General features: G+C 35.7%; 1 protein-coding gene across 4 annotated transcripts in view; it reads right to left on the bottom strand.

Moving 5' to 3' along the window:
* The window catches only part of CPNE8 (copine 8), a 267,087-nt gene that overhangs the window by 25,217 nt on the left and 224,911 nt on the right, over window positions 1-16,959 (bottom strand). For all 4 annotated transcript variants that reach the window (XR_011255932.1, XM_069584636.1, XM_069584637.1 and 1 more), the window contains 2 exons: window positions 15,791-15,837; window positions 4,570-4,751 (listed from right to left, as the gene is read on the bottom strand). Coding sequence is in view for 3 of the 4 variants with exons in the window: in XM_069584636.1 (XP_069440737.1) it covers window positions 4,570-4,751; window positions 15,791-15,837 (229 nt within the window). In the remaining variant the exon portion in view is untranslated. The remainder of the gene's footprint in view (window positions 1-4,569; window positions 4,752-15,790; window positions 15,838-16,959) is intronic.

Raw genomic sequence — 16,959 nt, 5'->3', positions numbered from 1 at the left:
CTTTGCGACCCCACAGACTGCAGCACAGCAGGCTTCCCTGTTCATCACCAAACCAGGAACTTACTCAAACTCATGTCCATTGAGTTGGTGATGCCATCCAACCATCTCATCCTCTGTCATCCCCTTCTCCTCTCACCTTCAATCTTTCTCAGCATCAGGGTCTTTTCCAATGAGTCAGTTCTTCCCATCAGGTGGCCAAAGAATTGGAGTTTCAGCTTCGGCATCAGACCTTCCAATGAATATTCAGGACTGATTTCCTTGAGAATTGACTGCTTGGATCTCCTTGTAGTCCAAGGGACTCAGGAGTCTTCTGCAGCACCACAGTCCAAAAGCATCATTTCTTCAGCACTCAGCTTTCTTTATAGTCCAACTCATACATCCATACATGACTACTGGAAAAACCATAGATTTGACTAGATGGACCTTTGCTAGCAAAGTAATGTCCCTGCTTTTTAATATGTTGTCTAGGTTGGTCATAGCTTTTCTTCCAAGGAGCAAGTATCTTTTAATTTTGTGGTTGCAGTCACTATCTGCAGTGATTTTGGAGCCCCCAAAAATAAAGTCTCAATGATCACTGTTTCCATTGTTTCCCCATCTATTTGCCATTAAGTGATGGGATCAGATGCCATGATCTTAGTTTTCTGAATGTTGACCTTTAAGCCAACTTTTTCATTCTCCTCTTTCACTTTCATCAAGAGGCTCTTAAGTTCTTCGCTTTCTGCCTTAAGGGCGGTGTCATCTGCATATCTGAGGTTATTGATATTTCTCCCAGCAATCTTGATTCCAGCTTGTGCTTCATCCAGCCCAGCATTTCTCATGATGTACTCTGCACATAAGTTAAATAAGCAGGGTGACAATATACAGCATTCACATACTCCTTTCTTGATTTGGAACCAGGCTGTTGTTCCATGTCCAGTTCTAACTGTTGCTTCTTGACCTGCATACAGGCTTCTCAGGAGGCAGGTCAGGTGGTCTGGTACTCCCATATCTTTAAGAATTTTCCACAGTTTGTGGTGACCCACACAGTCAAAGGCTTTGACGTAGTCAATAAAGCAGAAGTAGATGTTTTTTATGGAACTCTCTTGCTTTTTTGATGATCCAAAGGATGTTGGCAATTTGATCTCCGGTTCCTCTGCCTTTCCTATATCCAGCTTGAACATCTGGAAGTTCCTGGTTTACATACTGTTGAAAACTTCAGTATCTTCAGGTACAGTGTAATGAGTAATTATATCTCCAGGTACAGTGTAATGAGTCATCAAGTATCATTGTCAGCCATGGCATTCCACAATCAAAAGTGCTAAAGTGGTAATACAGGGATATTTTCTCTTTCTTTTTCCACAATACCTATTCCTACACATATTTCAAATAAAAAGCTGGGGTTTACCTTAGATCCTTTTGATTGATTAAAGCTCAACTTCAACATTGATGCCAGCCTCAAACTCACCAATTAGGGATTTAAAATTTTTGTTAAAGAGCTCTTGTAGGGAAAGAGCAATTGGCCACGATGGCAGTAGTCAGGTTCTCTTGCCCCAGGACCTCTTGCTTTTGCCTCATGTTCCATAAATAATGACTCTCCATGGTTATGTAACATCTGAGATCATTTATAGCACTGTGCCTGCATGTCATGATGTACTCATTTGATCATGGGCCCCTTTTTTTTCTGTAAAACTGTATAAGCTCCACCTGAAAAGCCCTTGCAGCTGTGTTATGGCTGTGTCTGCTGAGTCAGTCATCAGAGAATACAGCACGGCTGCATCATGGCTGCCGCACCAGCCATCAGAGAATAAACATGTCTGCAGTTCCTATGGCTCCTTGAATCTTCTTCCAGCTTCCCTGCTTGCACCTTACCCACCCCAGGTTCAGTGAGCAGTGTGAATAGTGAGACACCTCCCTTGCTATCTGAAAGATTATTTGAATTCAGTTTGATAAACATTAATGATTGTCAATATATAGATCACAAATTCTTACCGTGGAAATATGAGGGTTTGGTAACACTAGGTAGTACACTAATTGCCAGATTGACATGGACTGAAGTTTTTCTATTTGCCATTTTCAGCATCTACAGTTATATATTGTAGTTATTTAGGATGAAGTTAACACAAAAATTAAATGGAGTACTATCTCTCTGAAGATCTACTTAACCTTTGTCTTATTCAAGAAAAAAGTGCTTTGAAAAAAGTTAAGGTCATATAATTATTAAGTAAAATTAAAGATGAAGCATTATCATCATCACTTTCACCAATTTTAGAAACTATTTTTCATAAATTTAGAGTGCGACCTTCTATAAATATCTGAGTTTGGTTCAAAGAATCATTTAAGATGCAAATAATAAAAAGTTTCTCCTTTGCATAGGTTTGGTTGTAAAGAATGAATATAGAGGCAGGAAAAGCAGAAAAGGAGAGAATTAGAGAACAAATGGAAAAAAAATCATACACAAAGGTGAGGAAAAACTTGTGGAAGGAAAATTAATATCATTTAGTTTAGCATAGTTATTATTTTTTATTATTCCTTTCTTAAGCTTTAAAATAGTCAGGACCTTTTTCCTGAGGCACACAAGATATAGGATCACATGAGTGATTTTCGTGGTCTTATAAATTTCTGGGAAATTTTAATTATCCAGCACACAACAAAATCACAACAGATATTCATTTTTTATATGACATTGGGGGTGGTAGCATATGGGCTATTTCACAGAAGAAAATTAAAACCTCCAGCAACCTTTCCCAAAATGGGGGTGATGGAACAGAAAAATCAAGAATACATATGGGGAAAAAATTAAAATACAACTCTTAAAATATATTAAAGAAGATAAAGTCTCATCATATAGAAGGTTCTGGAAGTATATGTGTGTGTGTGTGTGTGTGTGTGTGTGCATGTATGTGTGTGTGTGTGCGTACATAATGGGGCTCATAAAGGACATATCTAAGAGGTGGTATTATTATAGATGCTTTTTATAAAATGTGGTTTAGTAGTGGTTAAGAACAAAGATTCTACAATAAGACTGACCTGGGTTCAAGTCCTGTCTTCTGGAAACCTGATTAAATTCTGTGACTCTGGGCTAAATTATACAACTCCTGGGGGTACTCTTTTCAGTGTATTTAATATGAGTGGCTCTTGATAGTAGTGTGATGTGTCACTCATCTCATGACCTATCAGACAAGAATTTTATGAAGATTGTACAAGAAATGAGCATAAAGTACCTGGCTTGATACTCAGTAATTAGTAAATAATTGAATTGTTTATTTGTCTATTTTTCTTGTAGAACTAAAAAAAAAAAAATCCCACACATTGTTTTTGTAACAAGAATAGAAACAACAGAAAATACCTACAAAAATTGTTGGGCACAGAAGACTTTAATTTCACAATATATAGAGTATAGCAGGGAGGCATTTCTATTAGGAAAATTTAAAAATTTTCCAAAATGATATCTAACCATTCCCACATAGTTTTTCCCATTATTTTTATCAAAAAATGTAAATGAGAATAAGGCTGATTGGGCCTATAAGCACTACCTGTGTGAAGTTTATTTTAAAGGTAGAATACAGAACATTGCTTATTTGTAATCATACAACAAGAGTGGATTTATGTAAATTAAACATTAATTAGGTAAATATTTGAGTCACATCTACTGCATTATATTGAAATTATAATTATACCTATAATTATTGCTTTACATTTGAAAAATAATAATTTTACCAATAACTGATCCTTTATATTTGAAAAGAAATGACATTTTGGAAGATGGAAGAATAAGGATAGCTACTCATTCTTTGATACCCTTCCCCTTGAGAGGTGAAGGTTACTTCCACTACCTCAAAACTGGGGTGAACTTAGTGACTTGCTTGACAAAAAGGAATGTAGGAGAAATAACTTTCTGAGACTTCTAAGTCCTTGAAGATTCTTCCCCAGCCTTTTAGAATATCCACTCTGAGAAAGCTGATTGCTGTGTAAGAAATACGACTACCTTGAGACCAGTACACTGTGATGAAGCCCACAAAACCACATGGACAAACTGTATGTAGAAAGAAGGAAAGATGCCTAGAGAATCCAAGTATTTCAGCCATCCTAGCTGTAGGTATTAGTCATGAGCAAATGAGACATCTTAGTGGATGTACTAGCTCCAGGAGATACGACATGAAGAAAACTGAGGAATCCAACCAACAGTCAGAAAGGAACAGATATATGGCTCCAGTAGAACAATTCCAGCCATCTCTAGCCAATCAAAGCATCCCAGGTGTGGCCCAGGTATCTTGAACAAACGTACCATTCTCCTTGTATCATGCTCAAATTCTTGACCCACAAATCATGAATATAATGGAAGGTGTTATGTAGCAACTGAAAACCAGAATAGGTTTTAAATCATACGCACTTTAGGTAGATTTGTTGCTAATCTATTAGTCTTTTTTCCATTAATATCACACTTCTAAATCAATCATTTACTAAAACTGAGCTGATTTTATAGTCATAAGAAGTTGCTACATGAACAATTAAAGCATAAGCAGTGAACCTATGAAAAGATCCAAAATGCTATTTTTTTTCAAAATATCAATTATTTCCATGTATTCTTACCAAAGCAAACTCATGAGATATCCTTCCATCCGGAGGCAGTTTTGCACCAAAACCTAAAGCTGGGAACATTTTATCACTGTCATAATCTTGAACGATTTCTCCCACTGCTTTCAGTGCCATACCATAGGCATTCAGTTGATAAGGATTCATGTAGTGGAGAGAAGTGGGCTGGGCAGGGTTGCCTGATGATAGAAAAAAAATTAAAACATGAGAGATCAAGCTAAAGGTATAATTTTTAGGCATTTTTTCTTGAAATCTATTTCAGATTGAAATATCAATAATATTCTTTTCTGCCTACATTCATAATGTGTTAAATATTGGGTTGGCCAAAAAGTTCATTCAGGTTTTTACATAACATTTTATGGAAAAATCCAAGCAGACCTTTGGTCAACCCAGTAGCTTCTTTTGGATGCACAATGACATAGAGATATTTATTAAATTAGATCAGACATGTAGGAAATTTCCCAAAGATATGTTGACTTTTCTCAAAAATTATTTCTCATTGTCAATGCCATAGGCAATTCTTGAGTTTTAGCCCCAGAGGCCTAAAAATAATTTTGTATTTTATTTTATTGTAATCTTTATTTAAAACTAACAGACTATGTTCCTTTAGCTTGACTCCTTACGCCTATAATCAAAGGACCCGATTGATGTTAACAGGCTTCAACAATTATGAGCCTTCTTAAAGTTGTATTGCAAACAAATTGAATATGTGAGACCTATCCCAATTTAATTACTTGAAAAGAGAACATGGTGATTTTCAAATTTATGCTGAAAATCTGGATCTGAAAAATTATTCAGTTTCTAACTAGACATTAAGTTAGGAGTAAAAAGGCCGAAAGTCAAGTCTTTCCATCTGTAGGACAACTAACTGTAAAATTCCTGTTAGAAACCCTACTACAGTGTTTACTGAGAAGAAAAACTAAGATTATATGTGTGAAAGTGATTAAAAATTGTAAAGCACCGTAGAAATGTAAGAGAAGGAAATGGCAACCCATTCCAGGATTCTTGCCTGGAAAATTCCAAGGACAGAGGATCCTGGTGGGCTATAGCACATCGGGTATCAAAGAGTCAGATAGGACTTCGTGACTAAACAAATAGAAATGTAAAATTTAACTACTATTGTTATTATTGTCTGAGTCATCCACAAATATAGGATGTCTCACTTGAATAAAGATGAATTTGACAAAGAAAGCAATATATGCACCACGACTCAAACACACAGATTCAGATTCAGTTGTCCTAATTACCAGCACAAAGGCAGCCTGAAAGTCCCTTTAGTTTCTTAAGTGAAAATGGAAATTATATGGGTCTTGTAGCAGTTCATAAAGCTCACTTCTACATTAAAACATTGCTCAAAGAAGGAAACCTGCAAAGCATAGTTCTTTTGTGTTAAGGAAAAAGTAATAATAAGCACTTGGGTTCTGGAGAGAAACAAAGTAAAGATCTCCCTTTAGTTTATAATGCATATAACAATACCCAGAACATTTTTGGTTTAAAGATAATTCATCGTGTAAATGCATATATATTTACAAGGGTTATCAGCATTCAAGGGTCACATGACAAATTTTTTTTTAAAAAGTGTCTTATGATCAAGATGGGCCCTAATGTTTCATTCAGCTTGACTAACTTTAGAAAGTTTTCTCCTGACTATAGGCCCTTGACCTCTTATTTCTTGGAGCAGTTACTTTAGAAACCTTGGAATTGTGAATTTTTTTTGTTCCTTTGAAGTATAAATCTTCTACAATTCAGGAATGTCTTTCTTAGGGACCTGGGAGTCATTCCTTTGAAATGTAATAATCAAGAAAAATATCACCTCTGTTGCTTAGTCTCTATGAGAGAGTAGGAGCCTAACTTCAATAGCTGCTAATTAGTAAACACAGAAGGCTTCCCCATGGCTTAGTGGTAAGGAATCTGCCTGCAAAGCGAGAAACCAGGAGACTGGAGTTCGATCCCTGGATCCTTGGGTCAGAAAAATCCCCTGGAGGAGGAAATGGCAACCGATTCCAGAATTCTTGCCTGAAAAAATCCCATGGACAGAGAACCTGGCAGGCTACAGTCCAAACGGTTGCAAAGAGCTGGTTGCGACTGAGCATGTAGTAAACACAGATGGCCTAATCACACAGACTAATTTCACCTCCAGTATCTCTCAACACCTTCCCACTAGCTCACAGCAGCACTTATAAACTCTTTCATCTTTTGTTTTGGAGGAGAAGAGTTCAATTTCTTTCTTCTGTTGCTGTAGCTTTGGTCTCTATTGCAAAAATCCTGAACAGTCTTCCTTGTCTGTTTAACTTACCTGGTGCAATTTTTGACAGCTCTTTCTAAAGCAGAGATTTTTGTTTCTTGTTCAAAGACCTACTGGAACCACAGATAAATAATGCCTCTACTTGCCTGAGGGATTATTTAACCCAACTCTCAAATATAAGAGTTGTTACCCAATGGTTGCAATACACAACTAATTCTATTTCTCTAAGAGAACCACAACTGAAAAGCACTACTAGTACCCTAGCATATCTAAACACTTTGGCCTATCATGCCTGCTGCTGCTGCTGCTAAGTCGCTTCAGTCATGTCCGATTCTGTGCGACCCCATAGACGGCAGCCCACCAGGCTCCTCTGTCCCTTGGATTCTCCAGGCAAGAATACTGGAGTGGGTTGCCATTTCCTTCTCCAATGCATGAAAGTGAAAAGTGTAAGTGAAGTCACTCAGTCGTGCCTGACTCTTAGTGACCCCATGGACTGCAGCCTACCAGGCTCCTCTGTCCATGGGATTTTCTAGGCAAGAGTACTGGAGTGGGTTGCCTTTGCCTTCTCCACTTATCATGCCTAGCAGAGACCAATTGTATCCATTCAAAGATGTTCCGTATCTCTTTCTAGCGTCTTCACCCAGACCAAGCTCTTCACTATATCACTAATGCTATCTTTCTTTCCATCTCTACCGCTCAGTTTGCCACCCAATCCTGAAATTCGCTTTCTCCTCCTACAGTTTTTATTTCACACGCATGAGATGACCTTCCTTATTTAGTCCTGTCTTTATTGTCTTTTCTTTTCTATTCTTATGCTTTTGTGTGCTGCACCACAGAATTTGGCAACTTCTTGAAACTGGGACCATAGTTGTACCACCTCCATATCAGCAGCAATGCACATGGAAAAGTGAACTTGTAGTAAGTTAATAACATTGAGTTATCAGCTAATAACAATAATAATTATAATAGCATAGAACATAACATACATGCTATTATAACATGTATGAACTTACTTCATGTTTCACTTAGTCCCTTTTCAATAAGCTTATGACACTCATTTTTCATATCAAATAACTTTCAGACTAAGTAACTTGCCTGAATTACACTGTAATAATTGGTCAAACTAGAATAAGAATCTAGGTACATTTCATAGCTCTTACTGTTAAGTTATAACTCTTTGCTTGAAGATTTTGTAATATTTTAAACCTTGAATATTATCAAACATATATAATTTTGTTTTAGAGGTCACTATGCCTTCATAAAAAAATAACACTTGAATAAGCTCTTTTAACTGGAGAAGGAAATAGCAACCCACTTCAGTATTCTTGCCTGGAGAATCCTATGGACAGAGGAGCCTGGCAGGCTGCTAGGGTCCATAGGGTGACAAGAGTTGGACATTACTTAGCAACTAAACAACCACCAAGCTCTTTTAAAAAATTTATTGAGATATAATTTACATAACTTATATTAACCCATTTAGAATGCACAATTCAATGATTTTAAGTATATTTACAAATATGCACAAGCATCAACAGTCAATTTTAGAACATGTTCATCACCTCAAAAAAATGTACCTATTTACTATCATTCCCTTATTATTCTATCCAGCCCAGAATTAAACAATGACTACTTTCTGTCACTTTAATTTACCTATTCTGGACATTTTCTATGAATAGAATCACATGACATGTGGTCTTTTGTAACTAGGTTTCACTCAGCACAGTGATTTCAAGGTTCATCTGTGTTTAGCATGTTTGATTGCATCATATTTCATTCTTGTTTATTGCTGAATAGTATTCTATTGTATGAATGTACCACATTTTCAAACTTGTTTATCAGTTTATGGACATTTGGGTTGTTTCCACATTTTGGCTATTATGTTGCTATAAACATTCATGTACAAATTTTCGTGTGGACATATGTTTTCATCTCACTTGTATATATTATCCAAGAGTGGAATTGCTAGTTCATATGGTAACTATGTATAACAACTTGTAGCACTGTCACAGAGCTTTCCAACGTGGCTGCACTATTTCACATTCTTATCAGCAGTATGTGAGGGTGGGTTCCGATTGCTTCACATATTTGCCAACACTTGCTGTTTTCTAACTTTTGGATTATAGTCATCCTAGTGGGTATGAAATATTAGGTTGGCCAGAAAGTTTCTTCAGTTTTTCTAAGTAAAAATAAAATACAGAGAGTAACATGGAAACTTATATGTAAAATAGATAGCCAACGGGAATTTGCTGTATGGCTCAGGAAACTCAAACAAAGGTTCTGTATCAGCCTAGAGGGATGGGGAGGGAGATGGGAGAGAGGTTCAAAAGGGAGGGGATATAGGTGGCTCAGAGGTTAAAGCGTCTGCCTCCAATGCGGGAGACCCGGGTTTGGGTTTGATCCCTGGGTCAGGAAGATCCCCTGGAGAAGGAAATGGTAGCCCACTGCAGTATTCTTGCCTGGAGAATCCCATGGACAGAGGAGTCTGGCAGGCTACAGTCCACGGGGTCATAGAGTCAGACACGACTGAGTGACTTCACTTCATGGCTGATTCATGTTGAGGTTTGACAGAAAACAACAAAATTCTGTAAAGCAATTATCCTTCAATTAAAAAATAAATAAATTAAAAAAATAAAATAAAATACACATCTTTCATTTTCACCAGGAACTTTATTGAACAACATATTCATTGCTTTGTTCCACTATCTTAAATCATTTTCCAGACAACTTCATAATTTCATCTTCTCCCAATTTTTTTTAATCATGTAAGCAAAGAGCTATTTCAGGTGCCTTTTACAGTCTTCCAGGGAATTGACATTTCTTCCATGCAGGTAGTTTTGTAAGGATTGAAATAAATGGATAATGGGAGGTGAAATGTCTGGTGAATATGGTATATGAATCAACACTTCACAGCCAAACTGTAACAGTTTTTGCCTGGTCATCAAAGAGACATGTGGTATTGCAGTATCCTGATGGAAGAGTATGTATTTTCTGTTGACTAATTCTGGATGCTTTTCATTAAGTGCTGCTATCAGTTGCTCTAATTGAGAGTGATACTTGTTGCTCTAATTGACAGTGATACAACAAGTATCTTGGCTTTCCAGAAGATGTTCATAATAGCGGGGCTCTCTTCCTATCCCACCATATACACATTACTTTCTTTGGATTAAGATCAGCCTTTGATGTGGTTGATGGTGCTTCACTTAATGTTTCCCATGATTTCTTCCATTTCACATTATTCTAGCATGTCCACTTTTCATCACCTGTCATAATTTGTTCTAAAAGTGGAATGCTTCATGACATTTAAGTAGAGAATCACATGCAGAAATATGATCAAGAAGGTTTTATTTTTGCATAACTTATGTGGAACTCAAAGATCAAAGTGATGAACATAACCAAACTGGTGCAAGTGATTTTCAAAGCTTGATTAGGAAATGTTGAGTATGTTCGCTATCTCCAGTGTGGTATGACATTGATTGTTCTCAATTAAAGTTGTGATGTCATTGTCATCAATTTCAACTAGTCTACCAGACTGTGGAGTATCGTCCAGTAAGAAATCTCCAGCATGAAACTTTGCAAACCACTTTTGACATGTTAGTTCAATCACAGCACATTCTTTATAAACTGTACAAATCTCTTCCTGTCTTATTTTTGTGTTTCAGTTGCTTTTTTACCTTTCTTGAAACATTAATAATGAAACAAAATATGCTGAAAATATTGCTTTTTTCTTCCATCTTCAGTATTTAAATAGCACACAAAAGTCTACCAATCTTGATTTTTTTAAAATGCATACTGATATGACAGCTGTTACAATTTAATCTAATAAAATTATTTCAAATGAAGTTAAAGACAACTAAACTCTATTAGAGACATCTAACAGGAAAAACAAAACAAAAAATGAGTGAACATTTTGGCCAACCCAGTTGTCTCTCATTATAATTTTGATTTGCATTCCCTGATACATAGGTTGCCAAGTACCACTTTATGGGCTTACTGGTCATTTATATAGCTCTTTTGAATAACTGGAATATTATTTTAAATTGCGCTATTTGTCTTTATTTTGAGTTATAAGAGTTCTTTATATTTTCTAGATGCAAATCCTCTGTGAGATATCTGATTTGCTAATATTTTATTTCATTCTGGGGTTTGTCTTTTGACTTTGCTAATTATGCTTCATGGAGTATAAAAAAGTTAATTTTGATGGAGTTCAATTTATTTATTTTTTGCTCTGTTGCTCATGAGTTTGGTGTTATACCTAAGAATCAATTGTCAAATCCAAGATCATGAAAATATATCTCTGTTTTCTTTCAATAGCTTTAAAATTTTAACTGCTACATTTCGATTCTTGGTCTATTTTCTATTATTTTTGTATATGATGCTAGGGTCCAACCTCATTTTTTTTTTTTTTTTTTGCATATGGCATTCAGTTGTGCCAGTACCATTTGCTGAAGACAATATACTTCCTCCCATTGAATTGTCTTGGTACTCGTCTCAATATCAGTTAACTTAAGATGCATGGGTTTATTTTTGGAATCTCAATTCTATTTCATTGATTTATGTATTATTAATATTTTTATGCAAGCTCCATACTGCCTTGAAGTTACTATTGTAAGTTTTGAGAATGAAGAGTATGAATCTTCCTGCTTTATTCTTTTTTTTTTTTCTTCCAAATCTGCTTTGGTTCTTCTGAATCTCTTTAAATTCCATATAAATTTCTGGGTCACTTATCTACTTCTTCAAAAAATTTGAAGAATCTTTCCGATTCTGATAGAGATTACAGTGAATCTGATAATCTCTGTGGAAAACATTGCCATCTTAACAATGTTGAATTCCCTAATCAATGAACATGGCATGTTTTTCAGCTTATATTCATACTTAATTTCTTTCAAAAAATTTCAGCATGTAATTTCAAGGTATAAATTTTGCACTCATTATCCTGGTAATGCAGATGGTAAAGAATCTTTTTTTAAAATATAAATTTATTTATTTTAATTGGAGGTTAATTACTTTACAATATTGTATTGGTTTTGCCATACATCAACATAGATCTGCCATAGGTATATAGTGTTCCCCATCCTGAACTCCCCTCTCTCCTCCCTCTCCGTAGATGTATAAAACAGTCTTTTGGACTCTGTGGGAGAGGGAGAGGGTGGGATGATTTGGGAGAATGGCATTGAAACATGTATAATATCATATATAAAATGAATTGCTAGTCCAGGTTCGATGCATGATACTGGATGCTTGGGGCTAGTGCACTGAGATGGTAAAGAATCTTTTGTTAGATTTGTTTCTAAGTACTGTATTCCTTTTGATATTATTAAAAAATGGACTTATTTTCTTAATTTTATTTTCAGATTGTTCATTAGAAGTGTATAGAAAAAGAACTGATTTTTATATATTGATCATTCATCCATCTTACTAAACTCATTTATTAGTTCTAATTGATTTTTGATGGATTCCTTAGGATTTTGGATGTGTTACATACAAGATTATGTCATCTGCAAATAAAAATAATTTTACTTCTTCTTTTCTGATCTGGATCTTTTATTTTTTTCTTGCCTAGTTGCCCTGGCCTCCAATACAATGTAAAATAGAAGAGAGAGCTCACATTCTTGTTCTTTTCCTCATCTTAAGGTGAAAGCATCCAGATTTTCACTCTTAAGAATGATGTTTGCTATAGTTTTCCATACTTCCCTTCATAAGGTTAATAAGTCACTTTCTATTCCAGTTTATACGTTTTCATTTGGCACAGCCCTTAAGAATCCACCTGCCAATGCAGGAGATGCAAGAGACATGGGTTCAATCTCCAGGTCGGGAAGATCCCCTGGAGCAGGAAATGTCAACCAGTTTCAGAATTCTTGCCTGAAAAATTCCATGGACAGAGGAGTCTTGTGGGCTACAGTCCACAGGGTTGCAAAGAGTCAGACTTGACTGAGCAACTGAGCACACACACACACACACATGCACACATACAGACACATTATAAAAATATGTCAAACTTTGAGGTGGCCATGTGTGCTTTACATTATCTTTGATTGTTATGGTGTGTTACATTATTTGACTTTTGAATATTAAGCCAACCTTGCATTACTGACATAAATTTTAATTGGTCATAATATATAATTCTTTTTATGTACTGCTGGATTCAGTTTCCTAGTATCCTGCTGAGAATTTTTACATCCATGAAAGGTATTGTTTTCTGATTTTTCTTATGTTTTTATCTGGTTTTTGTATCAAGGTAATGCCTCTTGGATTGAGTTAGGAATATTCCTTCCTTTTCTATTTTTTAGAAGAATTTGTGAAGAATTGGTATTGATTCCTCTTTAAATAAAGTTCATCAGTGAAGCTATCTAAACCTGGGCCCACAAAAACTTTGTGGTTAGTTTTTAAATTACTAATTCAATCTCTATTATAGGTTTTTCAGATAGTCTATTTTCTTAAGACAGTTTCAGTAGCTTGTATTGCTCCATTGAATACAGTATTGTTCTTCTAGCTCTTGTGATAATGTTCATTGGTAAACAAAAGCTAGCATTTTAATCCAGTTGGACTTATAGGTATATATGTTTCATATTTTACTGAATAAAACACATGTGTTAAAATCATCAACTTGAAACCACAATGTTGAAGAATAAATTTACCATGTAGTCAAAGGCTATATTACAGTTTGGTCTCCTCACCTCTGCTAATAAGGCAGAGATTTTATTAGTAAAAGATTTTCTAGATCTGAGTATCCTTCTTAGTACATGAGGGTGATGGTGGTAGTAGTCATTAAGTCATGTCCAACTCTTGAGACGCTATGGACTGTAGCCTGCCAAGCTCCTCTGTCCACTGGGTTTCCCAGGCAAGAATACTGAAGTGGGTTGCCATTTCCTTCTCTAGAAGATCTTCCCACCCCAGGCATAGAACCTGGGTCTCCTGTATTGCAGGTGGTCTCTTGCATTGGGGGCAGATTTTTTACTGAATGAATCACTAGGGAAGCCCTAAGAGAATGACAGCTGTAGTAAATGACCTCTAAGATGCTTTCTTACTTAAAAATTCAATTATTTTGTGAAACATGAGTGAATGTGAGAGAAATGTGAAGAAAAGGGAATTTAATGTGAGAGCTACAGCACAATAACCAATTTGACGAAAACTAGATAAATATATAAACTCATGGCAACTTTTGGTAAAAGTTAAATAATGATATTCTTTTCTTATGATACATAATAACTATTGAAATAAAGTCACTTTGAAATAAGATTGAAAGTCCACTAATTGTCTTTTCTTAAAATGTTTAATATACAAATTATCCATGTTGTTGTCCAGTCACACAGTCCTGTCCAAATCTTTGTGACCCCCTGGACTGCAGCACGCCAGGTGCCCCTGTCCCTCACCAACTCCCAGAGTTTTCCCAAGTTCATGTTCATTTCATCAGTGATGCTGTCCAGCTAGCTCATCCTCTGACACTCTCTTCTCTTTCTGCTATCAATCTTCCCAGCATCAGGGACTTTTCCAACAAGTTCTCTATTCCCATCAGATGACCAAAATACTGGAGCTTCAGCTTCAGCATCAGTCCTTCCAGTGAATATTCAGGGTTGATCTCCCTTAAGATTGACTGGTTTGATCTCCTTGCTGTCCAAGGGACTTTCAGGAGTCTTCTCCAGCACCACATTTTGAGAGCATCAATTCTTTGGCATTCTTCCTTCTTTGTGGTCCAGCTCTCACAACTGTACGTGACCACTGGGAAGACCATAGCCTTGACTATATGGACCTTTGTTGGCAGAGTAATGTCTCTGCTTTTCAACACACTGTCTAGGCTTGTCATCGCTTTCCTGCTGAGAAACAATCATCTGATTTCGTGGCTGCAGTCAACCATCTGCTGTGATTTTGGCACCCCAAAAGAGGAAATCTGTTACTACTTCTACTTTTTGCCTTTCTATTTGCCACGGAGTAATGGGAGTGGATGCTATGATCTCGGTTTTTAAAATATTTGGTCTTATGTCAGTTCTTTCACTCTCCTCCTTCACCCTCATCAAGCAGCTCTTTAGTTCCTCTTCACTTTCTATCATTACAGTGGTATCATCTATGTCTGAGGTTGTTGATGTTTCTCCTGCCTATCTTGATCCTAGCTTGTAACTCATCCAGCCCACATTTCTCATGATATGCTCAGCATATAGGTTAAATAAACAGTGACAGCAGACAGCCTTGTTGCACATCTTTCTTGATCTTGAACCCATCAATTTTTCCATATGGTGTTCTAAATGTTGCTTCTTGATGCACATACAGGTTTCTCAGGAGATAGGTAAGATGGTCTGGTATTCCCATCTCTCTAAGAGCTTTCCAATATGTCATGATCTATACAGTCAAAGGCTTTAGCATAGTCAAAGAAACAGAGATAGATGTTTTTCTGAAACACCCTTGTTTTCTCTAAAATCCAGTGAATATTGGCAATTTGATCTCTAGTTCCTCTTTCTTTTCTAAACTCAGCATGGGATTTAGTTGATGGTCCCTCTGAATTAATGAAATATAAATGTGCTAGCATAAGTAATTATTAAAAACAGTTGAATAAAAGAAAAGCAAGCTGTGAAGGTTCATGTACTTGAATTACATTTATATAAATTAATGTACAAAAAAGCACTATAAAAATGAGGATTATAGTTAGACATGCTTCAGAATTAAAGCTATGTATGGAGAAAAAGGGAAGGGTACACAATGAGCTTAACTAAATTTAAAGTGTTCTTTTTAAAAACTTGTAAAACAAAAGAGTATTTCAATAGTTAATAAATTTGAATGGGACTATTATGAACTCTTGTATTTCTTATAGTCTTATATACCTAAACTATCTTATAACATTAAAAAAAGAAAAATTATCTAATTTTTTTATGAAGTACTTCAGAAGTATGTATATGTAGAAAGAAAACATACAAACCTCATGAAAATATTTATTTTTAATGTAATAGATGATAATTCTTATTATAAGATAGTCATAATACTCACCATTTGATGCAGTAAAATCAATAGCCACTGTGAAATTGATTTGCGTTCTAAAATATAAATAAATAAGAATCATTAATAATTGAATATCCTCATGATTTCTATTTTGGCTATATTTTTAATATCATTAATTTTCTTAAATGGTATTACTACAACTATATTACAGCACACACTGAAGAGTATCGGATAGGCAGTTTTACAAGCTAAGAACTTGGCAAAATACTTTTACAATCATGCAACTATAAAATACAAAATAAAGCATAAGGAATAAATATAGATCTTGTTTGAGAGCACAATAATTAAGTGAGGAGCTCATAATGAAGTCAAACTATAAATAATAATTTGCCAATATCCAATGTCAACATTTATTATTAATTTACTTTCAAGACTATTCTTTAGTCAATGTGAAATTATTATACCCTTAAAAGTATGGCATTGCTAAAATCATGTCTAACTAATTCTTTCCAACAATCCTGAAAAACAGGATTTTCTTTTGCTTTTTTCATAATTCAAGTGTTTCAAATACTGATCTATCCCTCAGTGCTCACAGTATTCTTGTGCTCATGTGTGTATTTATAGATTATATAAATATCTACATAGATGAGATTGGTTATATACGCTTTAAAATTTTCAGCACATGGTAATTATGCACAATTACTTTGCTGGATTCAAACCAAGGAACTGGCATTCACAGTAAAAATTCACTTTTTTGGATAAACCTCTGATCACTTCATGGGAAATAGATGGGGAAACAGTGGAAATAGTGTCAGACTTTATTTTTAGGGGCTCCAAAATCACTGCAGATGGTAATTGCAGCCATGAAATTATAAGACACTTACTCCTTGGAAGGAAGGTTGTGACTAACCTAGACAGCATATTAAAAACCAGAGACATTACTTTGCCAACAACAGTCCGTCTACTCAAGGCTATGGTTTTTTCAGTGGTCATGTATGGATGTGAGAGTTGGACTGTGAAGAAAGCTGAGCACCAAAGAATTGATGCTTGAACTGTGGTGTTGGAGAAGACTCTTGAGAGTTCCTTGGACTGCAAGGAGATCCAACCAGTCCATTCTAAAGGAGATCAGTCCTGAGTGTTCATTGGAAGGACTGATGCTGAAGCTGAAACTCCAATACTTTGGCCACCTCAAGTGAAGAACTGACTCACTGGAAAAG

The sequence above is a fragment of the Ovis canadensis genome, chromosome 3 (assembly GCF_042477335.2).
Source record: "Ovis canadensis isolate MfBH-ARS-UI-01 breed Bighorn chromosome 3, ARS-UI_OviCan_v2, whole genome shotgun sequence".
Lineage (NCBI taxonomy): Eukaryota > Metazoa > Chordata > Mammalia > Artiodactyla > Bovidae > Ovis > Ovis canadensis.
The sequence above is the reverse complement of the archived record's forward strand: the minus strand, read 5'-3'. Positions and strand labels throughout refer to the sequence as shown.